The sequence below is a fragment of the Protopterus annectens genome, chromosome 17.part0 (assembly GCF_019279795.1).
Source record: "Protopterus annectens isolate FY-2018-M chromosome 17.part0, PAN1.0, whole genome shotgun sequence".
In the NCBI taxonomy this organism is placed as follows: domain Eukaryota; kingdom Metazoa; phylum Chordata; order Ceratodontiformes; family Protopteridae; genus Protopterus; species Protopterus annectens.
In genome coordinates, this window is record NC_056751.1 from 824,680,155 (window position 1) to 824,705,252 (window position 25,098).

At 45.1% G+C, this 25,098-nt stretch overlaps 1 protein-coding gene across 1 annotated transcript in view; it reads left to right on the forward strand.

Moving 5' to 3' along the window:
* The window catches only part of CTR9 (CTR9 homolog, Paf1/RNA polymerase II complex component), a 1,518,941-nt gene that overhangs the window by 1,083,251 nt on the left and 410,592 nt on the right, over positions 1–25,098 (forward strand). The window contains exon 19 of the mRNA XM_044059132.1: positions 9,109–9,180. Coding sequence (XP_043915067.1) covers positions 9,109–9,180 — 72 coding nt within the window. The remainder of the gene's footprint in view (positions 1–9,108; positions 9,181–25,098) is intronic.

The window sequence follows — 25,098 nt, forward strand, 5'->3', positions numbered from 1 at the left end:
AGTTAGTGGTATTGCTGGCTTCTTTTGTCTTTCTGCCCAACTTCATTCTGACATCTTTGGTATGAGACCACCTGCACATGAGAGGAACATCAGATCTCCAGAGGTCTGGCCAGTTGAGCAGACATTTCCATGATGTTTTTTCATCTTTCATGATTATTACTGCAGTAATAATGATCCTAGTACTCTACATCTGTTGCTGTGGTAAGTCAGATTTAATTTTCCATTTTAGACTTAAAAATTTCCTTTGCATGAATGTATTTCATATATACCCCGATTTACAAGTTATTCCATTCTTTCTTACAAAGTGTATAACTTAAATCTTTTTGTGATCTGCAGAATTGACTGAATAGCTTCTTTTCCTGCACCTTCACCCATTTGTCCCCTTCATTCTTCCATGGGGTGAGAGCTGTCTGGGACCATTCATTCCCTAATAGAGGCAAGTGGGTGCTAAGAAGCAAACCAGCTTAAGAGTTCCACTTTAGCTGCTGTAGGAGGGGCATGCATACTTCTCTGCATGAGCAAACTCCAGGTTAAGAAGTACACCACTATAAGGCAGACATGCTAAGTTGCTCATGGTTTGGCACTACACCTGCATTCCTGCAGGTATTGCCAATGTAGCACGCTAAGCTACCTTCCATACCATTCACCCCCCCACCCCCGGTCTGGTCCTTCCAGTAGTTGTGCCAGTAGTCGGACACAGGTTGTCTGGGATGCCATCTGGGTTTTATCCCACTGCATCATGTGGCTGGGATTTGACTTATTCTTGTCTGATTCTTTTGTAATACTTGTATGAATATTACGAGATGCTTTTTGTCCCATGTTTATGTATGCATCTAGTTTATGGCTTCAGATAATTCCAGTGTCCAGATGTCAGTTCTAGTCTCTCTTTGGAGTCTGCTTGTTTCTCCATATCCATGAAGGTTTTCAGTGGATTCTCTCTCTTAAATCTTATTAAAACATGCTGGCTGGCTGACTAATTAAGACAGTTACTATGTGTTGTACTTACCTGGATTGTGGTTTCAAAGGGTGTTCCTTGGATCATAATGCTTACCTAGTTAAATTAAAAATTTAGATATTTTTAAAACATTTGCTTGGTAAATGAAACTAAAGTAATTACATCATTTAGTAAAAAAAAATGCATGTTTGTCTGTGCTGCTAAGACTGTTTGTGTCCTATCATGGTAAACAAGGACAACGCCACTTGTGTTCTGTTTAGATTGTTTACTGCTGTCAAAGTTGCACGTTGAAATTTTACATGATGCATTTCTTCTAGAATACACCACTGTACATCTTAACCGAATTTCAACTTCTCAGAATGTAAATTAACCACTAGTAAAATAGTCACATGTTCAAAAGTATTGGTGAACTCATATATCTGAAGTAGTTAACTTCATTTTATCTGCAACCTGTGGGTATTCGGATCCATATCGGATCCAAGCTGGCAACTTTTCAAGCATCTGCTCCAAGCTCCTCCCCCTTGCCCATAACCCATCACCTACCTTCCCTCAGATCTCATTTGCTGCTTTGTGCATCAGCATCGTGATCTCTGTAGCTCCAAGTGTTGTGTTGTTAGTAAGTAAAATTTTGGCTTTTTTTTTGCTCTATTTAGTGAGTGTGTGTGGTCGTTTAGTTCACCCTTCCTCCCCCATTCGCTGTTCATCAGTTTAAACTTAGAAGAAAAAAAAAAAAAGTTTGTTGTAAAGTAGTCTAGCAAGGCCCTCCTCCCTACCCCTTAAGTGTGTGTGCTGGAGTGTTAATTTTAAGTAGGTTGTGTGTTTTAGTATTTTGGCTGATTAGTCAAAGCCTACCTTCAAAAAATGTAGTGTGTGTGGCCATAAGCTTTCACTGGCCGACGGCCACACACTGTGTGTTATTTGCCTGTGTGCTTCCCATCTTTCTGTTGAGTGTAGCGTGTGTGCTGGGTTCAGTCCCAGGGCCTTAAAAGAGTGGAAGGCCAAACTGGTTGCAAAAGGCCTTCTACCTGTTTCCTCCCTGGATTCATCGGCCTCTGCTCCTCCAACAGTTGCTCAACCTCTCCCTCAGGCTGGGACTCTCCCTGCCACTAGACCTGTTGAAGGGGAGGCTAAAGGAAAAGGACAGGAGGAACAAGGACAGAGACAAGAGGGGGCATAGGCCCCGCAAACAGTCTCCAGAGTGGGAGCCCTTCCCTAGCCCGCCTGCTAAAGTATCTAGGCCTACATCTCCTAGGCTCCATTCCCAGAGGTTCTCCCCAGAGTCGACAGAACCTTTGGATCAGAGGCCTTCATCTCGGTCTTCGCTTCGACCAGCCAGATCCAAGTCAGTCGCCTCCTCGTGCTCGATTCTGAGCCTGTCGGAGTTGGATATGGACAGGATGATGAGATTAAGTTGGACCCAAATCCAAATGAGAGTCTTGCCAGGCCCCTCTCCCTCTGGAGGGGGGACCTCCATGCCCTTCTTTCATCCAATTTCTCCTTCCCTGATCCGGCCTGTGGTTTTGGGGTTTATGGATCCGAGGATCCTTGGAGCTGGGGGTTCAGGGGTTTATGGATCCGAGGATCCTCAAAGCTGGGGGTTCGGTACTTACGGTTCCTCCAACCTCGACTCTGGCAATTACCTTGAGTTCCTCGGATCAGACCAGTTTGGATCTGAGCAACTCTCTGGGCCGAGGAGGGGAGTTTGATCTGAGGGATGGAGGTGTCTTCATCTCTGACTTTGTCGGATCTGAGCCATTCCTTCGGAGCTCTGGCTACTCCTGCCTTGGCCTCGATCCTCACGGCGGACCTGGGGAGAGCTTCCTCTTTGTTGGGTGCTAAGGAGGTGCGCTGTCCATCGGCGTTCAACGTGGTTGAGAGGGTTCTCTCTCAAGGATCGAGACCCCAGCCTATTTCCTTGGATTCCACCCAGACTCCCTTGGATTCAGTTATGACTCCCTTCAGCTTGTCCCAGGGACAGCCCGTGGTAGAGAACCCCCAGGTGGTTCCCCTGGAGGAACCCTCCATGGCTCACAAGCCCTCTTCAAAGTCCCGCTGACGAGGGTCCCCGTATGCACACATGTAAAAGGAGGCATCTGGACTCCCCCGAGTCCTTGACAGAAGACGCTGACTTAGATGAAGGAGAAGGTTCCCCCAGGTCACCTCCCGAGGATGTCTCCTTTGGAGACCTTATGGAGATCCTCCGCCAGAGGGGAGGTTGGTCAGCCCCAAAACCTTCTACGGATGAGTTAGTGTTCCTGGAGGCTTTTGGCACGGGCCCATCTACGTCCTGGGTGTCCCCTCCCGCAGATCCCTTAGTGGATCTTATCACCACATGGACGTGGAAGGAGCCTGACACCATAGAGCCGATACCGAAATGCCCAGACAAGATTCTCTCTCCTCCCTCAGACAGACAGGCCTGGTACAAAGGATCCCCAGTGGACGCTGTGGTGGTTGCAGCAGCCACCAAGTGGGAACTGCCACAGGAGCGTTCCTAGGTCCACCCTCTGGGAAAGGAGTCTAGGGCGGTGGATCGATTTGGGAAGTGAGTGTTTTATTCAGACATTTTCCATATGAGTGCTGAACTATTTGGCACACGTTATACAACTGCAGCGAGACCTAGTCACGGAGTTTGCTGAGTCGCCCTCAGAGTCTTTGTTGCCAGAGGACAAAAAGCGCCTGTTCTCCGCGAAAATGTTGACTCTAAAATCAGTATCGAACACATCCATGCATCTCCTTTCCCATGCCATGGAATGAGCGGCTAGGGCGACTGGGACCGGTGTGGCTACGAGGCGACACGCTTGGCTCGGGCTGTGTCAATTCGCAGACCCCTTCAAGGTGTCTTTCACAAATGCTCCCTTTGATGGTTCTGCTCTTTTTGGGAAGACAGTACATGACACTCTGTTCCAGAGTGAAAAGGACGGGAAGACTTTGTCTGCCGTCGGAGTCTGCTTCTCTAGCCCACAAAGATCCTTTTCTAGGAATCGGAAAGGGCAAAAGAAGATGTGGTTCCGAAAATCACAGTTTTCCCAGGACTCTCAGGACAACTCGTCCCCTAGAGGCAGAGGGGGACAGGACAGACGCCACCCCAGAGGCGGGGGGGGGGGAGATGAACTTTGGGTCTAGGGAGACCTTCTCGGACAGGCCCACACAGCAGCCCTGAGGGGTTGCCCAACTGTCCTACTCTAGAGACAGTCGGGGAAGATTATCATTGCACCCAATGGCTTGGGAGTCCATAACTGCGGATCGTTGGGTGCTTCAAATATCCAGTGGCTACACCATCCCGTTTGTTACCTCTACCATACAACCAAAGCGCCTCCCAGATGTCCCACCCACTCAAAGGGAGGCGGCAGTGCTAGAGGTTTCAAAGCTGCTTCGCAAACGAGCCTTTGAACTGGTCCCCCCAGATCAGTCTGGATCAGGCTTTTACTCCAGGTTCTTTTTAGTGCCAAAAAAGACAGGGGACCTCAGGCCCATTTTGGACCTGTCGACATTGAGCCTGGCTGTAGACAAGCAGAAATTCCAGATGGTCACCCTACAAGTCCATTCTACCTTATCTTCAGGAATGCGACTGGATGTGCTCGATAGACCTCCAGGACACTTACTATCACATCAAGATTCGCAGAAGCTCCAGGAGATTCCTTCGCTTCAGTCTGGGAGCCCATCATTTTCAGTTCAGAACCCTACTCTTCAGTCTCACCACAGCTTCCAGGGTGTTTACCAAGGTAATGGCAGTCATAGCGGCTCACCTGAGGCTTCATGGAATTCAGGTATTTCCTTACCTAGACGATTGCCTCTTCGCTGCTTCCACCAAATGTCATCTTTGCATAGCCAGTGACTCTTTCCTTCATCTTCATCCTTCATCCGATGCCCAATTAATACTCAACCCAAACAAAACTAAGCTACTCATCTTCCAACCCACCAAACATACTCAAAACAACTCTCACTTTAACATCACAGCAAAAGACAACACCTCTATATACCCAACTGAACACACCAAATTACTAGGAGTGGAAATAGACAATAAACTAAAATTTGACATTCACATATCCATGACCATAAAAAGAGTCCACAAAAAACTAGGAGCGTTCTACAGAAATAAGCAACTTCTCACCAAAGCAGCAAAGATTTCAATAGCAAATTCCCACCTTATCTCCACCCTACTTTATGCCTCTCCAATATATACCAACCTAAGGCAATGCGATCTAAACAAGCTAGAGACCTGCTACAACAAAATCGCCAGATTCACCACAGGGGCATCCTACCGTAGTCACCATTGTCTCTCACTTGCTGAACTGGGCTGGCTTGAACTCCCTCACCTCCTTCAATGGTATCGACTCTCATTTGCCCACAAACCATCCACTAAATGTCCCATCCCTTCAGAATCTACTCCAACCCTATCGCACCACCAGACCACTAAGATCCAGCAACAAAAATCACTTGCAGATCACTAAAGCCAATAACTCTGCTGGTGAAGCACTATTCTCTTGCACCATAGCCAAATTATGGAACTCCCTCCCACCCACAATTACCTCCATACCATCATGCACCCACTTCAAAACTTTACTAAAAGCGCACCTAAAAACATGCTGGCTATGCCCTTGCAAATCCCACTCTAATATCACCCACCTCATCCAACCACTACCTTTCTTTCCACTCCACTAACTACCTTGATTATAGCAAGCTCAGATGCTCATAAGCCTAGTACTTATTATTCAGCAGGAACTTCTCATTGTAACATTTGTTAATGCCCGTTATGTACTTCACAGATAAAGATTCTAGTTGTCTACTGATGTACTATGTTCTTCATCCATAAATATGTTGTAAGTAATTGCTATGTAAATTGTTAATCGCTATGTAATCCAATGTAACTACTGTCTGTTTATTTTAACTGTGGAGCTTTTCTCCCGGGGCCTCCGCTGAAAATGGACCTACATCCAGTCGGACACTCCTGGTCAACAAATATAAATAAATAAAAATAAATAAATCTTGTAATCCAGCTAGGGATTACCATCAATGTTTCCAAGTCTCTCTTGGACCCAGTGCAGATCTTGGACTTTATCAGGGCATGGCTGGACACCCTCCAATTGAAAGTCTTCCTAACTCCAGACAGGGTCCAAAGATTGCGGGCCCATATATCAGTGCTGCTTGGCCCCAGGTTACCAAAGGCGGGCAACGTTCTCTGAGCCCTAGGCTCTATGGCAGCAGCAATCTCGATCCTCCCCTGTGCACGTCTTCACATGCGTGTTCTTCAGTGGATGCTGGCCGTACACTGGTCTTGGCTAGATCTCCCCATGGATTATCCAATTCAAATCAGCAAAGCCTGCAGTGCGTCGCTTCTCTGGTGGTTCCAATCGCCGGAGATCTTAGCAAGACGGCCATTTGTTTCACCCACAGCCCTAGCCACAGTGACCATGGATGCCTCCCAGCTCGGGTGCGGGGGGCATTATTTGGGGAGGACAGTCCAAGTAACGTGGTCCCAGACCGAGACCAGATTGTATATCAATGTTCTGGAGATAAGAGCAGTGCTTTTAGCGTTGCAAGCCTTTCACACTGTTCTTCCTCCAGGGACTATTGCAGTTCAGTCCGACAACATGTCTGTTGTCTGGTACATCAACAAACAGGGGGGGGACCCAGATCTTGCCCTCTGTGCTGTGAGGCCATGAGAGTGTGGGAATGGGCGATCTCCACCTGTTGATTTCTGATTGCAACGCACATCCCGGGATGCTCCAACATTTAGCAGACAGATTGAGTCAGGCTATTCTAATGCCATATGAGTGGTCTCTGAAACAATCCATAGCGGAGGAGATCTTTCTTGCATGGGGTCAACCTTGCTGCGATCTCTTCGCATCTCCTTCCAATGGGAAGTGCAGTGAGTTCTTTGCTCTGTTCCCCCCTACCACGGGGGATCCCCCCAGAGTCGCTGTGGTCCATGCTTGGCCTCCCAGGTTACTGTATGCTTACTCCCAAGTTATCTCTCATTCCGAAGTTTCTTCAGAAAGCTTGCCGACTGGGGTGCAGAGTGATCCTCATTGCCCCATTCTGGCCTCGTCGTGTGGTTCCCCTTCCCCTGGTCTCATGTTCTAGCTCCACCTTGGATTCTGGATCCTTGCCCGGATCTCATCTCTTGGGCGCTTGTCCGCTCAACCTGGACAGCCTCAAGCTGACTGCTTGATTGCTCCAGTTCCCTTAATTGGCAAGACTCCCGGTCTTACATCTTCAGTAAAAACTATTTTGGTGGCGTCCCATATGACCTCCAGTAGGAACATTTACTCCAGCAAATGGAAACTATTCTCTGATTGGGCTTCTCAGAGGAACCTAGATCCCTTTACAGCCCCTGTTCCTGCAGTGTTGGATGTTTTAGCCAATATTTTTCAACAAGGGGCTAGTTCATCTACGGTGAAAGTGCAACTGGCAGCCGTCTCTAATTTCCATGTTGGCAAAAATATGAATGCCCTGGCCTCTTCTAGACTATGTAAGGCCTTTCTTAAAGGCATCTTTCTTTTACGCCTTCCAATTAAGGACTCCATTCCTCCTTGGGACCTTACCTTGGTTCTGCAGGCTTTAGTTGCTCCTCCATTTAAACCTGCAGCATCAGTAGATTTGAAGTTCTTATCCTGGAAGACAGCCTTCCTAGTGGCCATTACGTCAGCTAGGAGGGTTTCTGAGATTCAAGCTTTGTCTGCCGTGCCCCCTTACTTGATCTTCCATAAGGACAGGGTCTCACTCCGCACGAACCCTTTCTTCTTACCAAAAGTAGCTTCTGAATCAAACATTAATCAAACAATTAATCTGCCTGTTTTCCTTCCAAATTTTCAGAACAAGGGTGACTATAAGCTGCATTTGCTAGATGTTCATAGACAACTTCATTTTTATTTAACTAGAACAAAGCCCTTTCTCAAGTCTGGCCAGTTATTCGTGTCCTTCTCTAAGCCCTTTCTAGGCAAAGCCATCTCCAAGGTTTCCTTAGCTAGATGGATTACACAATGTATCTTGCAAATTTATAAAGACAAAGGTCTGTCCCAGTCTGGTCCTGTTAAAGCTCATTCTACCAGATCTATGGCTACTTCTGCTGCTTTTTGGTCTAGGGTTTCACTGGATGACATTTGTGACAGCAACTTGGGCAAGGTTGCATATCTTCATTTCTCATTATAAGTTGGATTTGATCTCCAGAGGGAGAGCATCCTTCGGCTCTGCGGTGCTCAAGAATATCCTTCCATGAGGGCCTCCCAAGAGTTTTAATAGCTGGGGACTCTGTCCCACAGGTTGCAGATAAAATGAAGTTAACTACTACAGATAAAGAACTTATGTACTCACCACAACGTTCCATCTGAGTAGTTATACTTCATTTTTCTGCAACCGTCCCACCCTCCTTCCCCCGAACCTGTTCTAGGTTTGTTATAAAATTGAGTTGCTGATTGGTTGAGTAGTGGCAAACTCGATCTGAGGGAAGGTAGGAGATGGTGATGGGTTATGGGTAAGAGGGAAGAGCTTGGAGCTCGGAGCAGATGCTTGAAAAGTTGCCGGCTGTGATCCGATTACCCACAGGTTGCAGAACAGTGAAGTATTACTACTCAGGTGGAACATTATGGTGAGTACATAACTCCTTTTTAGTATATATTGTTGGAGGTAAGAGGGAAAGAGGGCAACAACCCTCATAGTTTTTTATGGTAATTGTATATTTTGGCATACCAGTAGGCAGTTTTTAATTTCCATTTCTTTGCCAGACTGGGGATTATTTTGAGTAGCTTCAAAACTTCTATTCAGGACAGGTGTATTTTGCTTTCTTTAACTTCTGATTCAATACTGTAATAATAAGAGAAACTAAAGTGTCTGCTTTTAGAAAAGTCTTACATTATTGTGCAGCACTGTAAATGTGGGAATTCGTTTTCTTTGGCTAATGTAGTGTACATTTTTTGCATCACCTTAATTTCAGGAAAAGACATATTTTGCAGACACTGAATATGACATTTTACAGAAAATGAATAAACAGCTTTCCTTATCTATATAATGGAACCCATAAAATGAACATACTTTTGTCAAACACAATGTAAAAACTAATTTCATAGATTGCATAGCTTAATTTTTATGGCTTACATAAAGAATAGTATAAGTTTTATGTCATAACCATGCTTTATTTTTTTATTTATTTGCAGATATTTTAGTTATTTGAGCAAAGCAGGAGATAAAATGAAATTTGACCTTGCACTTGCCAGTTCGGAAGCAAGGTAAGCTTGCCTACAAATTATAGATAATGTAAAGGAAGTTGTCATACCTTTTAGCACTTGCTTTTGGATTATTTGTAATTTATCACTATTTTTATTGTTCATTCAGGAGTTATTGTGCTGAAAATGTATTGTAGGGGAAATCTGTTTATCTTCCATGATGCTTTGATAAAATCTTATTTGCAAATAATAATTAGATGCTTTTCCTTGTTATGCCAGGGACTGCCTAGTTTGGTCCTTTGAGCATCTGTGATGGGAATTGTTCTCCTTTGTGTACACCTTAAATTGGTGTCATTATGCTGTTTTTTAACCTAAATTACTCTGAACTTGGGTAGACCTATTTAGGTTGTACTGAAGAGCCAAAATAAAGGCAAAATATGTACATAGCACAGTGAGCCAGATGTTACTAGCTAAGTGCATTGTTTATTTTATTTTATTTATATTTGTTTTTTGGTTAGAACACTAATATCCATGGACCTTTTTTCAAACTCATCCCGGAGTGGTGTCTGGTTAAGTGACTTCCTAGAGACACAGTTATGCAGTGGAGGCTGGGGGAATCAAACCATGCACCACTGGACAACAGGAAACTGTGCGTTAATAGCTCCCTCAATCCTCTAAGCCAGTTGCCAGACTCCTACCTTGTTAAGGATCTTCGTGTCCTTGAACATTCATGAGTCAGTGTGTTGAAGCACTGTCAGAGGAATTACCATCTCTAGGAATGTTTTTGTGTTTTGCTATGATCTTTCTGATTAAGTTCTGTAAGTATCTGTTGTGGGACTTGACTTTTATGTATTCAGCCAGTCTTCTGCAATTTTTAGTTTCCAGCTCATGGTCAGACCTAATAACACAGCAGGAGCCTTCAGGTTTCATCAACTGTTTTCTGCATCCATCCTTTATATAGCTACTTTTTTTAGCCGATATAAAAACTGGCACATTTAGGAATCAGTAAACATATCTATAACTGTATCGTTAACTTCCTGATTGAGAGACCACAGATGGTGTGTTAGGGTAAGAGCACATCATCAAAGTGCATCACAGTTAACTCCGAGGTTCGCAGCCCACTGTTATTCACCATCCTAACCCATGACTCCTATGTTAAGCACATGTCCAACCATATCATCAAGTTTGCTGATGACCCCACAGTCATGTGGCTCATCACAAAGGTGATGAAAAGACATACAGAGAGGAGGTAGCATCTCTGATCAGTTGGTGCAAGGAGAACAACCTTGACCTGAATGTAAGCAAGACCAAAGAGATTGTCATCGACTTCAGGAAAAGGAGAACAAACCACTCAGCAATCAGAATCAGTGATGAGTGTGTGGAGAGGGATGTCAGTACAAAATTCCTGGGTGTGCACATGTAAGGGGATCTCTCGTGTTCAGGAAACAACAGCCAACTGGACAAGAAAGCACATCAGCACCTCCACTTTTTAAGAAGGGTGAAAAAAAATCTAAGTTTCCTCCTCATATTCTCTCCACCTTCTATAGAGGTGCAGTAGAGGGCATCCTCACTTGCAACTCCACAGTGTGGTTTGGAAGCTGAACAGTTAAAGAAAAGAAGGAGCTACAAAGGGTAGTGAGGTTTGCAGAGAACGTAACAGGTTCCAGTCTTCCATCAATACAACATCTTTATTCTGCAAGAAGCATCCGAAAGGCCACTAAAATAATACAGGATAACACGCATCCTATGCATGGACTGTTTAAGCATCTGGCATCAGGCAAGAGCTGTCCACAGCATCCTCTGCAGGACTGAAAAATCTAATAACGGTTTATACCCTACAGTGATTAGACTTCTGAACTCTGGCACTAGTCCCAGGGGTCTTGACATATAAGTCAAGTTTTATTTATTTATGCAACACGTACTTACATATATTCCAAATAAGTGCAATATTTATTTATTATATCCATAGTAAGTATTATTTAACCCACTCAAGTGCAATATTAGAAAAATAACTTGGGCATTGTTCAGTCTGCAGTGTGTTTTGTATTACTTTAAATAGGGTAATTAATTTAACTCGGGACAGTATTTTTTTCATATATATGAGTGTTGGTAAATGTTTCTGCTCTTTCTTGTGTGTATTGGGAGTGATGTATTTGTTAGTTGTGTTTATTCCTCTACTTGTATATGTTTCACTTTCCTTTGTAATCTCAAGAATTGAGCTGATGCAGAAAATTTCATTTAGGCTACATGTGTGTAGTTCTAAATGACAAAGTTCACTTTGACTTTTTGTTCATGCAGAGAATTTTTTGGGCATCTTGTAACTGCCACATCATTTAGTCTCATGCAATTTTGTGTATTACTGTATAACAAAGAATAACACTTTGTCTAGTGTATGTCTCAGTTTCTCTCCCTTCAGAAAGGGTCAGTAACTCTGTCAAAACACTTGATGTTATGTAGTCCAATCTCGCCTACATTCTTACCCGTGTGTTCGGAGCAGAACCTCGGCCCCGACTCGGCTATACTCTAGCTCGAAGTCTTCAATTGGCTCGTGGCTAAGAGGTATCCCATGCTGCAACATGCCTATCCCCAGATCTCGTTTGCCGCTCGTACAGCTCGGACGTGGTCAAGTACAATTTTTCGATTTATTTTTCAATACTGTAGCTCCAAAAGCTATTTTCATAGCTAGTGTGTGTGTTTTGCTTCTGCAGGTTGTGTGACCGGTTCTGTTGACCCTTTCTTGGTATCCCGTTTCCTTTTTTGGTGTTTACGGGCTAGGCCCATTTCAGTTAGAGGACCTAGTCCTCCCCTGTTTTTGTGTAGTATACCCGTTAATGGGTTCTTTGTTGTGTGACTGTTTTTGGTGCCCTTATTCCTTGGGCTAGGCCCATTTAACTTAGAGGACCTAGTCCTCCCTGTGGTTATCCCGCAGTCTCTAGGCTGTTTTCAGTTAGAGGCTCTAGTTTCCTGCAGTCTATCTTGGTTATTTTTGGTTACTGTGGTGAAAGTGTCCCTACTGTTTTTCCCTGTGTGTGTGTGTGTGTGTGTGTGTGTGTGTGTGTGTGTGTGTGTTTTTGCTATCAGCATGTCCAAGGATTCTAAAGAACACAGGCCTTCGGGCTTTAAAAAGTGTGTCAAATGTAATAATACGATGTCTGATGGATAGGCTGTCAGTGTGCGTGTATTGCTTGAGGGCTATTCATCTACAAGAATCCTGCTTGTTCTGCCTTGACCCCGGGAACTACCGCCCCATTAGCCTGACGAGCCTGGTCTGCAAGGCCATGAAACGTATCATCATGGAACTCATAAACAAAGACATTGGTAATCTCCAAACTCTGGACCCTACTCAGTTTGGATTTGTAAAAGGCAGATCATGTCTCCTAAATCTGATTGACTTCTTTGAAGCAGTCACCAAAGCCATAGATGAGGGTAAAATGGTTCACACAGCTTATTTAGATCTCGCCAAGGCTTTCGACACCATCCCCCACTCTGGAATTATAGATAAGCTCACTAAACTAGGTATAAATCCCTATGTCACAAGATGGGTTGCCAACTGGCTCACGGACAGAACCCACACTGTGAAAGTAGCGGATTCCAAATCCGACATCAGACCAGTAACAAGTGGAGTACCACAGGGTTCAGTCCTGGGTCCTCTCCTGTTTGGTATCTACTTCTCTGAAGTGCAGGCCAACACAGAAGGTCTTTGGCTAACAAAGTTCGCAGATGACTGCAAACTAGGAGCCATAATCAAAACTCCTAACGATGTGGACAAACTACAAAAGGGCCTCACTGAGACAGATACCTGGTGTCAAAGCCATGGCCTGAAGCTCAATGCCAAAAAGTGTATTGTCATCCCTTTTGGTAAAAACTCTGTACCCATGAACTACCACATAGCTGGTAGTCTACTTAATGCCGAAAATGTGATGAGACCTTGGGACACAGGTGGACAGTAGTCTGTCCTTTGATAATCACATCGCCACAGTGGTCAGGAAATCCTTCTACGTGGCTCACTTCATCACAAAAGGATTCTCAACCAGAAAAAAAGAGGTCATTGTTCCCTTCTACTCATCACTCATTAGACCCATTATAGAGTACAACGCCCCTTTTGGTATGTACCTCACAAGACATCTACAACAACTGGAAAGACCACAGAAATACCTCACAAAGAGGATTACTGGCCTCAAACAGTAGCCCTATGCAGACTGTCTCAAAAAGCTACAGCTTTACTCCATCGCATATTGCCAACTCAGGGGCGATCTCTGCCTAACATACAAAGCTATGTCAAACCCAGAGCTGTTGGACATGCTCCACTTAAAGAAATCCCAATCCCTCCGAGCTACATGCTCTAGGGACCTTAACCTTGTCACCACAATAAACAAAACATGCTGGAGGGATAGATTCCTGTCCCAGAGACTTCACATACTCTGGAACAGACTACCTGTCTATGTCAAACAGAGCTCCTCATTAGCACTCTTCAAGAAAAATCTTGATGATTAGATGGGAAATGGGAAATTCACCCCGGGGATCACTTCTGTGGCTCTGCTCGACAGGGGCACAGGAAAATAATTTTCTTGGGTGGCGAAAGCCAGGGTACATTTTTTGGCTAGGCTTGTATGGGCCCTAGGGCCAATAGTCTAGTACCTACCTATGAACCTATGCTTTCAGTCCCCGTGTGCTGCAAGAGAGGAATAACAAGTTATTTTAAAAAGATTGCTGAAACCTTCCTTTGAAGAAGACTTGGAGAGGTCTTCTAGTTCCAGATCCTCTCCTTCCAAACTGGGCAAATAGACAAGAAATCCTCAAAGAAACGCTCACCGGCTCCGTCAGTTTCCTCGGAGCCGCCAGAGAAAATCACTAGAACTGCAGTTGCTTCTTCAGCTCCATTGGCTTCTGGGCCGACAGAAGGCAGTGCATCTATGATGTCGACATCGGCTCCCAGTCTATTGGAGCTGGTGACAGATTTACCAGTTCGGAGCTGGTCTCCAGTTTTTCGACCGGTTTCTCCGACACTCAGATCTCCCTCTGTAGGGAGATCCATATCCACGACCGTGTCCTGTAGGGCCCTTTCCGATGACTATGTCGATAGAGTGGTGAGGAAACTGCTCCAGTCATCGGTGCTGGCTAAATTGCTTTTGGCTCCAGCCCAGTCAGCTCCGGAGCCCATCCCCCCTTCATCTTTGGCTGCTTCTCCTCCGAACCTTTCTTTGGAGCCAGAGCTGTTGGTTCCGTCGGACGCCGTGAGGTCGGTTCCAGTAGCCCCTTTTGGCATCTCTGCTCCGATCTCCTCTCCGACCCCGTCGGCGCCATCCACAAGGTCCAGGATTCACAGTTCACCGGTTGGAACCGAGAGGGAGGTCTCAGGTCGATCTTCGGCTCCGAGCCTTCCTCTCAGTGCTTCGGCTCAGGTGAGCGTGGACCCCATCGGCTTCAGACCTCATCTCCTTGGCTCCGAGGGCTACTACCGTATCTTCCACGGTTAGTCGACCTTCGGAGCCGGGGGGGGGGGGATCAGCTTTCGAGGTCATGAGGAGTGTGCTGGCCAGGTCGTCAGCTGCATCTTACAGCACCGACACTCTTCCCCCTCCAGCACCGATGTCAGTCTCAGATCACCCTCTATCCAGGGACAGCAGAGACCCAAGGCCTTAGGATACCTCCATGAGTGGTCCCCAACTTTGAGGCCTCCCCAGATTTTTTACCTGTGGAGCCCCCCAGAAAGAATGTGCAAGAGAGATGTCTCATGTCTGACACCGACCTCGAGGAGTCAGAGGCGTCCCCCCCAAGTTGTCTTCTGACGATATCTCTTTCTCAGATATCTTGGAAATATTGAGACAGAGAGGCGACTAGCCCTCCAAAGCCCCTTCTGAGGAGGAGTCTGTGTTCCTGAAGGCCTTTGGGTCCCAACCCTACGCCTCTTGGGTTTCTCCCCCATTTGAGCTGCTGGACCTCATTTGTCGAAAGGTGTGGGAAACCCCAGACACTGTGGAACCGGTCCCCAGGAGACCTAACAAGTTTTTGTCCGCTCCCCCTGATAGAGAATTTCTTACAAAAGGCATTCCAGTAGATGCCATGGTGGTGGCAGCAGCCACCAAGAAGGAACTTGCAGAAACTTATTCTACCGTCCATCCCCCTAACAAGGAGTCCAGGACTATGGACAGGTATGGGAAGCGTGTGTTCTCTTTAGCGGCCTTTACACTGCGGTCGCTTAACTATTTGTCGCATTTTACACGGCTCCAGAGCGATCTCCTAAAAGAGCTGGGAGATTCTCTACAGGGTAATGTTTCTGATGCTGTGGCTCAGAAGGTCAATGCTCAGATGTCTACCCTAAATTCTATTACCAACTCCTCCATGAGGCTGATCTCTTACGCGTTAGATGGAGCGAGCAGGGCTGCAGGTTCCGGAGTCTCTCAAGAGACACTGCTGGATACGCCTGTGCAACTTCGCGGATGCTTTAAAGTCTACCTTCACCAACGCCCCCTTTGACGATTCATCCTTATTTGGAACCAAGGTGAAGGACACACTCACTAGGTGCGAGCAGGAAGGAAAACCCTGTCTGCCGTGGGAGTCCATTTTTCCATGCCTTCTAGACCATATTCCAAAGGCCAGAAGGGTGGAAAAATGTGGTTCAGAAAGTCGCAGAGGTTTTTTCACGACGCACAGAGTGATTCCCCCTCCAGAGGCAGAGGAGGGGTGGAAATTCAGGTAGATGCTGCCCTAGAGGCAGAGGAGGCCCGCGTAACCAGGGGGGCTGCGATTCCTTTCGTGGTTCTCCCTACCAGCGCTCCTGAGGGGAGGACTGACTGCATCTCTGGAGCCAGTCGGGGGTCGAATTTCTCTATACCCAGAAGCCTGGTGAGACATCACCCAAGACGAGTGGGTATTAGAGATAATTTCCAGAAGTTATCATATTCCCCTTCTTTCTTTCCCCCTCCAAACAAAAGAATCCCAGACATTCCACCCAGTCAAAGGGATTCCGCAACTTTAGAAGTACAAAAGTTGCTGTCAAAGGGAGCCATCCAGCCTATCCCCTCAGACCAAGTATGATTAGGGACTTACTCCAGATTCTTTTTGGTGCTGAAAAGAACAGGGGACCTGAGACCCATCTTGGATCTCAGCCGTTTGAACCTTCACGTAGAGAAGTCCAAGTTCCGCATGGTCACGTTACAGTCAATTCTCCCATTATTAGGGAAAGATGTGTGGATGTGCTCCATCGGAAGATGTGTGGATGTGCTCCATCGGCCTCAAGGATGCTTACTACCATATCAAAATGGACAAAGCATCCTGAAGTCACTTACACTTCCGGCTGGGAGCCAGTCATTTTCAGTTTTGCACCCTGCCTTTTGGTCTGACCACAGCCCCCAGGGTGTTCACCAAATGCATGGCAGTGGTAATGGCTCACTTGAGACGTCAGGGATTCCAAGTGTTTCTGTACGTGGACGACTGCCTCCTGTCTGCCACCACCAGGCACCTACTGCTACAGACCAGCGTCGCCACTATTGCGCTGTGCCAAAGTCTGGGAATTGCTTTGAATTGGGAAAAGTCTGCCTTGTTGCCCTCGCAGTGTGTTACCTTTATCGACGCCGAATTAGCCACGGTGCTCATGAGGGCTTTCCTACCAGAAGAGAGAATTCAAGTTTTACAGCAGCAGGTCTATGCTTTGCTACCACTGAAGAATGTCAAGGCAAAGGTGGTCCTCAAGTTGTTAGGGACCATGGCTGCCACAATTATGCTAGTTCCTCTTGCAAGACTACACATGAGGCTTCTTCAGTGGCTACCTTTTGCCCAATGGTCTCTACGGCATCTCTCGCTCTCCCATCTTATTCTGATTACAGACAGGTGCAAGCAGGATCTGCGCTGGTGGCTTCAGACCAGCAATCTCAACGCGGGTATGCCTTTCGTTCTTCCTTCTCCGGTTGCCACAATGACCACGGATGCCTCCCAGATCGGGTGTGGGGGGCATTATCCCGGCAGGACAATCCAAGGCATGTGGCAAGAACACAAGATCCATTTGCATATCAATGTCTTAGAGATGAGAGCAGTGCTATTAGCATTGCAAGCACTTCAAGGCTTTCTTCCTCATGGGACAATTGCAATCCACTCAAACAACATGTCAATGGTATGGTATCTGAATAAACAGGGAGGAACCAGGTCGTATCCCCTTTGCAGAGTGGCACTTCAAGTGTGGCAGTATCTTCCCAACGCTTTCTAGTGGCAACGCACATACCGGGGAAGTCCAAGGTGATTGCCAACAGGCTGAGCAGAGCTAGTCTGATGCCTCATGAGTGGTCCCTGAGCAAGTGGCGGAGCGGAATTTCTGCAGATGGGGTCAGCCTTGCTGCGATCTATTTGCCAGCCCCCTCAATGCCAAATGCAGCAGTTACTTCACCCTTATCCCCCCCGAAGGGGGAGGCACCCAGGGACGCTCTAGTTCACGATTGGCCTTCCGGTCTTCTCTATGCCTTCCTTCCAGTTCCCCTGATAACGAAGGTTATTCAGAAAGCACAATCCGTGGGAAGCAAAATGATACTGATTGCACCACACTAGTCTTGTCAGATCTGGTTTCCTTTTCTCCACCCTTATCTAATGGACAATCCGTGGATTCTGGACCCAGAGCCAGATCTGCTGACTCATATGTCAAGGCAGTTACACCCCTCCATTCAAACCCTCAGGTTGACAGCATGGCTGCTCCAATTCCGTCCCTAGTCAGGCTTCATGATTTTCCCCCGGAGGTGGTTCATATTCTGTCTTCTTCCCACAAGCCTTCTACTAGGAATATTTATTCCAGTAAGTGGAAGAGATTCTCCATTTGGGTTCATGAAAGGCAGATTGATCCCTATACAGCTCCCATTTCATCAGTTTTAGAATTTCTTTCTCAACTGTTCAGCCAGGAATCAGCTGCGGCAACTATCAAAGTGCAGTTGGCAGCCATTTCTACTCTTCATGTTGCTACTGAACACAATCTAATGGCGCACAGACTTTGTAGGGCTTTTCTGAAAGGGACTTTGCTACTTCGACCTCCAATCTTTGATCCTGTAATGCCATGGGACCTTAATTTTGTGTTACAGTGGCTTACTCTCGCCTCCTTTTGAGCCTGCGGCAACCTGTGACATTAAATTTTTGTCTTGGAAGATAATCTTTTTGATAGCCATCACTTCGGCTAGGCGGGTCTCTGAACTCCAAGCTTGGCCCCCTTACTTGGTGTTTCACAAGGATAGGGTTTCGCCAAGACCTAATCCTTCCTTTATGCCTAAGGTTGCTTTGGTGGTCAACCTCAACCAGTCCATTGAGCTGCCTGTATTTTTCCCTGAATTCTCTAACAGGGCAGAATTTAAGTTTCATCGGCTAGATGTCCACAGACAATTGCGTTTCTATTTACATAGAGCAAAAGATATTAGGAAATCTGATCAACTCTTTGTCTCGTTTTCAGACAATAGACTCAGGGCACCAGTTTCTAAAGTAACTCTGTCCAGATGGATTTCTAGTTGCATTTCCTTCATCTAAACTTCAAATGGCAAGGAGTTACCCCTTAAAGTGAAGGCTCATTCTACACGATCGGTGTCTACCTCTACTGCTTTTCAGGCTAGGATGTCTATGGATGATATTTGTGCTGCAGCCACTTGGGCATCTCCTCACACCTTTATTAGTCAGTACAAATTGGATCTGAAATCTAGAGGCAGATCTTCCTTTGGTTCCACAGTGCTCCGGAGTATTTTCCAGTGAGCCACCCAAGGTTTAGGTGCTAGGGACACTGTCCCACGGGTAAGAATGTAGGTGAGATTGGACCACCTAACTTCAAGAAGTTATGTACTCACCATAACGTTCAATGTATGTAGTCCATCTCGCCTCACATTTTTACTAACCCACCCACCTACCCCCTCCTGGAAGACCTAGAGGTCAAGTCTCTGTTTTCAGCACTCCTTTTTGATGTGTTGAGTTGGTTTTTCTCCTCAGCGTGTTTGTGTGTGTGTGAGTGTATGAGATTGTAGCAAACAAGATCTGGGGATAGGCGCGTTGCAGCATGGGATACCTCTTAGCCACGAGCCAACTGAAGACTTCGAGCTAGAGTATGGCCGAGTTGGAGCCGAGTTTCGGCTCCGAACTCCCGGGTAAGAATGTGAGGTGAGATGGACTACATACATCGAACGTTATGGTGAGTACATAACTTCTTGTTTGCCACCCTTGTGTGTTCTGTTCTTTCCCAGACAGACTTTATCACTTGTACATTTATCCTTATGAAGACAGATGGTGATCTCATGGCAGCATTTGATGGAACCTTGGCTGGTGCATTGTGAGGCACTTGTAGAATAGCCAGCATTGCTAGGCGGATTCTTCAGTTCTTGCTTTTCAGTACTGCACCTCTCACTTCATCATCTTCTGTTTAGTGGCTAATATTCTCAGTGACTATTTGAAATGTCAGGATCTGCTAGAGCAAGTCCTAAAATATGAAGACTGAATGGCTGAAAGATTGGACTTGAATCTACCAAGTCTAAACTGCTGTTTCTCAGAATATTCCTTTTTCTCTGAGATATGGCAATTTCAGAGTTGGTATGTATAGGTTTGGGGGTTCAGTCCCCCCAAAATAAAAAGAAGTTTAAAGGAAAAAAGGGATTTTCGAAATTTGTCCTTCTCTTGTGTATTCAGTCTTTTTTGACGTTTCAACACTCGACATTTTGAGAGACAATATTCTCGGCATTTTACCACTGTTACTGAAAATCTTAAGTCCAAAATAAGTGTTAAAATGTAATCATGGTAGGGTGTTCATCTCTTTTTTTTTTTTTTTTTTTTTTTGCTGTCTTGCAAAATATCCATTTCAGTTTAAGAGGGGGTGACCTTATTAATCATACTGAGATTTTAGAGAATAAATGGATTTTACGGTTTAAAGTACACCTGCCTCCAGGGCTCATTGAGAATTTTACTGTAAAACCAACTCTGAAACAAAATACGGAATAGAATAAAATAAAATAGTATAGATTTAAATATAATTTTAAGGTTATAATGTTTGTGTTCAAATAGGAGTTAAAATATTTTTTATATTCATGTGTATGTATATACAAATGTCCTTTTCATTTGTATTTCTTATGCTTTTAAATTTTATGGTCACATGATTTTAATTTGAGTATTTTAAGTGACATTTTGCTAAAGGTTTAGTAATTTGCCCGATGAAGTCTTGAAGGCAAAAGTCTTGAGTTACTAGCACAGTTAATAGTTTTTATACAGTGTGTCGTGGTGCTGGTTTATTTATTTTTTCTTTTTAGTTTTACTGTGTATAAACATCCCAACAGACTTGCAAGGTAATCTCTTTCCCATCTTCAGCATTCAATAATGATACTAATTTAAATGCAAATGGTATGTGTATCCAGAACCTTAGCTGTTAGGGCACATAATTAGGGCATGTGGTTTCATCACAAATCTGTTTTAATGCAAATGCAGAAAACATATAATGGTTCCAAACAGTACTACCAGTAGATTAGAAGCATTAGTGACTGTAGTGAGTAATGTTGGAGTTTTCCATCTTAGAGGAAATCCAGAAAATGTATCTTTTCCAAACATTGACTACAGGCTCATAGAGGGGAGGGATGTTCGTGTTTCACTGTTGCAGTCATTACTCTTGGGTTATCCTGCTGGCAGGCTACCCTCAGTCGGCCAGAATTCCAAAGTCTAGGTCCGGCGTCAGTTGCTGTCGCCTCTTCCCTGACGTCAGTGCGCCAGGGGTATAAAAGATGCAGCCAACACCATTTTCTTCAGTCTTTCTTGCCACGCAGTGCCCGAAGCAAAAGCAGTTCGCAAGTGCTGGTCGGCCGACTCCTGAGATTTTCAAATCCGAATTTCAGAACCGAAGTCTTCATTAAAGCTAAGTACCCCATTGGGGAAACTTTTTTCTTGCTCCAGACCGATGTCAGAAAACGTTAACAATTGTATGTCTTGTGGGAAGCAAGTACCTCAAGGATTTTCACTCTTACTGTATCCCTTGCCTAGGCCCTGATCACAACGTTGCTAGCTGTCGGTTTTGTGCTAGATTTAACCAACGCACTATTAAGCGTCAGTTTGATTTTGCATTTCATTACTTTGGCCGAAAATTTAATTCTATAATGCTGTCGGACCAGCCGACAACCAGAGTTTACAAAAAACGGAAGGACAAGGAAAAGGATAGGCATCCGAGGTCCAAAATCAACGACGAGGCCTCTGCTAGGCCAGTCGCCGGTTCTCAGTGAGGTGCTTTCGCAGCCCCTGGCGCCCGCTACCTCAGAGCCACAGGCTGCTTCCGACTCCCACGTGGAGCCGACTGGGCCTTTGGATACTCAAGGTATTGGACACTTGGAAATCATTTCCTCAGATGGGTCCGGAGCCGCTGAGCAGGCATCGGCTTCTGAGGGTGTCTTCAGACCTACACAAGAGATGCACTTATGTAGCCAAACTGGAAGCAAAGCTCTCTTTACCAAAGACAGGCCTAGACAGTCAAGAGGAGAAGGTAAACACTTGCACCGCACCACACTCATCACATAGTCCCTCAAAACCTACACCACCAAAACACACACAGAACCACAAAACACACACCTACATTCACGGAGGCTCTCTGTACTAATCTGCCCAAACAACAGAGACCTCCAAAGCAGAAATGCAAGCAACCTCCACCCCCCCAACACAACCCAAATGACACATAGTCCACATACTCAGTGTGCCACTCAACTACAGCCCATAAGGCATAACGTACCCAACACTCTAGTCATAGGTGACTCTATAGTCAGGCACACTGATGTTCCACTCACCAGGCTAAACAAGGAAAAAGTTACTGTCAGCTGCCAGGATCCGCCACATAACGCACGCACTCAGGTCACTCCACAACAAGTACAAATATGACTGTCATTGTCCATGTTGGTGTGAATGACCTGAGACGTACCTCCCTGGACTACATGAAAAGGGACATGGAGGAGCTCTCTGATCTTGTAGCTCAGGCCGGTATGACCCTAGCCCTGAGTAGCATCCTGCCATCACCCAGAATGACACCACAGTACAAGGACAAAATGATTGACTTTAACAGTTGGCTAAGCTTCTGGTGTCATTCTAAGGGAATCCAGTATCTGTCTGCCTGGGATGACATGATCGACAGACCACGCTGCTTTGCCAGAGATGGCCTGCACCTGTCGCCCTTGGGATTCCGGATACTGGCAAAGGCTCTTGCCACCCCTATAGTGCCTTTTTTAGGCAAGGTTCTAATGACAAATTCACCACCGTAACAGGTACAAGCAAGCAAAATCTGAGGGTAATGCTACTCAATGCTAGAAGTCTAAACCTCAAAATGCACTCACTCGAGGCACTCCTTAAAATGGAGAACATTGACATCTGTGCAGTGACCGAGACCTGGTTCAAAGCTCCAGAGAGCACCCCTGCATTACCAGGCTATAATTCATACCACACCTTTCGGCCATCAAACCCGGACCGAAACACTAAAGGTGGAGGCGTGTCCATATTTATTAAGGATATCCACACCTCCAAGCTAGTTGCTCAGCGTAATGCATCCGAGATTATCCAAGTTCAACTAACTCTAGGCAAAACCGCTATCCAGATTGTAGCTTGCTACAGACCCACCACCATGCCCCAGGATTACCACTCCTCTTTTCTTGATACACTGGAAAATATTAAGGTACAACCCAACACTCTAATAATGGGTGATTTCAACTACCCTACCATTAACTGGGAAAACTACTCATGTACCAACTCTTTTGCTCAACGTTTTCTGGAAATCATCAATTCCAGTGCTTTGGATCAACTTATCCACACCCCCACCAGAGGCAGCAATATCCTAGACCTGGTCATTACCAACATGGGTGACCGATGTTCCACACCAGAGGTCAGCTCCTCGTTGGTCAGATCCGACCACAAGCTAATCACCCTAGACATCCACATCCCGCTCCCACCCCCCCATTAGGAAAACAACCGTAAAAAATTTCTCCAAAGCTAACTTCACGCTTCTTAAGACAGAAGTGGCAAACTGGTACCATGTTCAATCATAGCCTCACCTCAGGCTTTGTGCCCATTGAATGGCGCACTGCGACAGTTATCCCACTCCACAAAGGGGGGGCCACAACAGACCCCGGGAACTACCGCCCCATTAGCCTGACGAGCATCGTCTGCAGGGCCATGGAACGTATCATCATGGAACTCATAAACAAAGACATTGGAGATCTCCAAACCATGGACCCCACACAGTTTGGGTTTGTAAAAGGTAGATCATGTCTCCTAAACCTGATAGACTTCTTTGAAGTAGTCACCAAGGCCATGGATGAGGGTAAGGTGGTTCACACAGCCTATCTAGATCTCGCCAAGGCGTTCAACACCATCCCCCACTCTGGAATTGTAGATAAACTCACTAAACTAGGTATAAATCCCTGTGTCACAAGATGGGTTGCCAACTGGCTTACTGAAAGAACCAGCATGCAAGGATGGCATGCAGGGTCAAGCCAACAATGTAAACCACCAACGACCAGCAAAAAACGATAGTGAACACGCAGTAATGAAGAAATAATGATTATTTATTTATAATTCCTTCAAATCCAGACCGGTTTCGGCTATTCAGCCTTTATCAATGAATACAATAAAGTTTTTTTGAATGAAATGAAGCAGCCTGCATTTATACTAGTCTCTCATTACCTGGAAGCAATATTACAGCACCACCCAGTGGCTAGAGTAACAAAGTGCATGTTCCATTCTTGATTGAAGCATATGACCAGTGACATAAAAATGCCAGAGGTGTAGATATTAAGTCATATTTTTAAAGATAAAAATCAAAGCTGTGGAAGTAAGCCATTATATGACATACATATTACAAGGTAATAGACCAATACCATAGTCACTATTTGTGAATGCATATCATAGTGTAAAAAAGCAGAAAATATATACCACTAGTATATATGTATTTTGAAGGGTGATAACCACAAGTTCAAAAGAACTGAATAATAATGAACCAAGTACTGATCATATAATATATTACAAAATAAGGCAAAAAGAGTATAGTGGCCTCATTCTCAGCTATATTATAGATTATAATAAATTGAAATAATATGCTTGTAGATAATACAAGTTCAACATTGTAATTGTACAATACTCAATGTTTAACGCCAACATACCAGATACAAATACCAAACCATACATATACATATTCGTATCCTGAACAATTTTTTATCATGCTTTATAGAGTATAATATGAGTTGGTAGGCCTAACCACCATTGAATGGTTCGTACTAATTCTTGATCTATATGAATGTTTGTTGTTGTAACCATGATTATGCAATCCTCCAGTGTTCAGTGAAACTCACAGATGGTCATTCAGACCTGGGGGGAATAAACATCCAAGGTTGGTTATCCAATATTGTTCCTTGTGGTTTAAAATGGTGTGCCAACCCTGTTGGTTGTTCCTATCTCCCTGAATTTTGTCAATGATCATGAACATAAATTGGGCATTGGGATGTTGTATCGTGTGTCTGTATAAAGCATTTTCTTTTTTGTTCCTCATGTCACTACGATGTTCTGTCATCCTTATTCTAAGAGACCTAGAGGTTTGACCCACATAAAAAAGCTTTACATTGGCAGGTAGCTAAGTAAATAACCCATGTACTGCTGCAGTTACCAAACACCTTGGTTTTAAATACCCGATTGGTGTTGGCACTGGTGAATTCTTTTAGTGTACTAACTTGTAAACAGGAGCAGCAGTGACCACATGGAAAAGTACCAATTAGTTTATCACCACTGATAGTGGTCTGATGATATATCGCACCTCCCCCTTCTCTGTTTTTGTAATGTGAAAATAGCCCTCCCAAATTCTTGCCTCTTCTGTATGACATTTGACATTGAGGGCCTAGTATTGACCTTAAAGTGTCATTAGCCAAAAGAATTTTCCAGTTGCAATTAAGTATATCCCTGACAATAGGTTGGTTCTTGCCATATGTGGTGACAAATCTCAAGATAGAATCCTGATGAGCATGCTCTGAT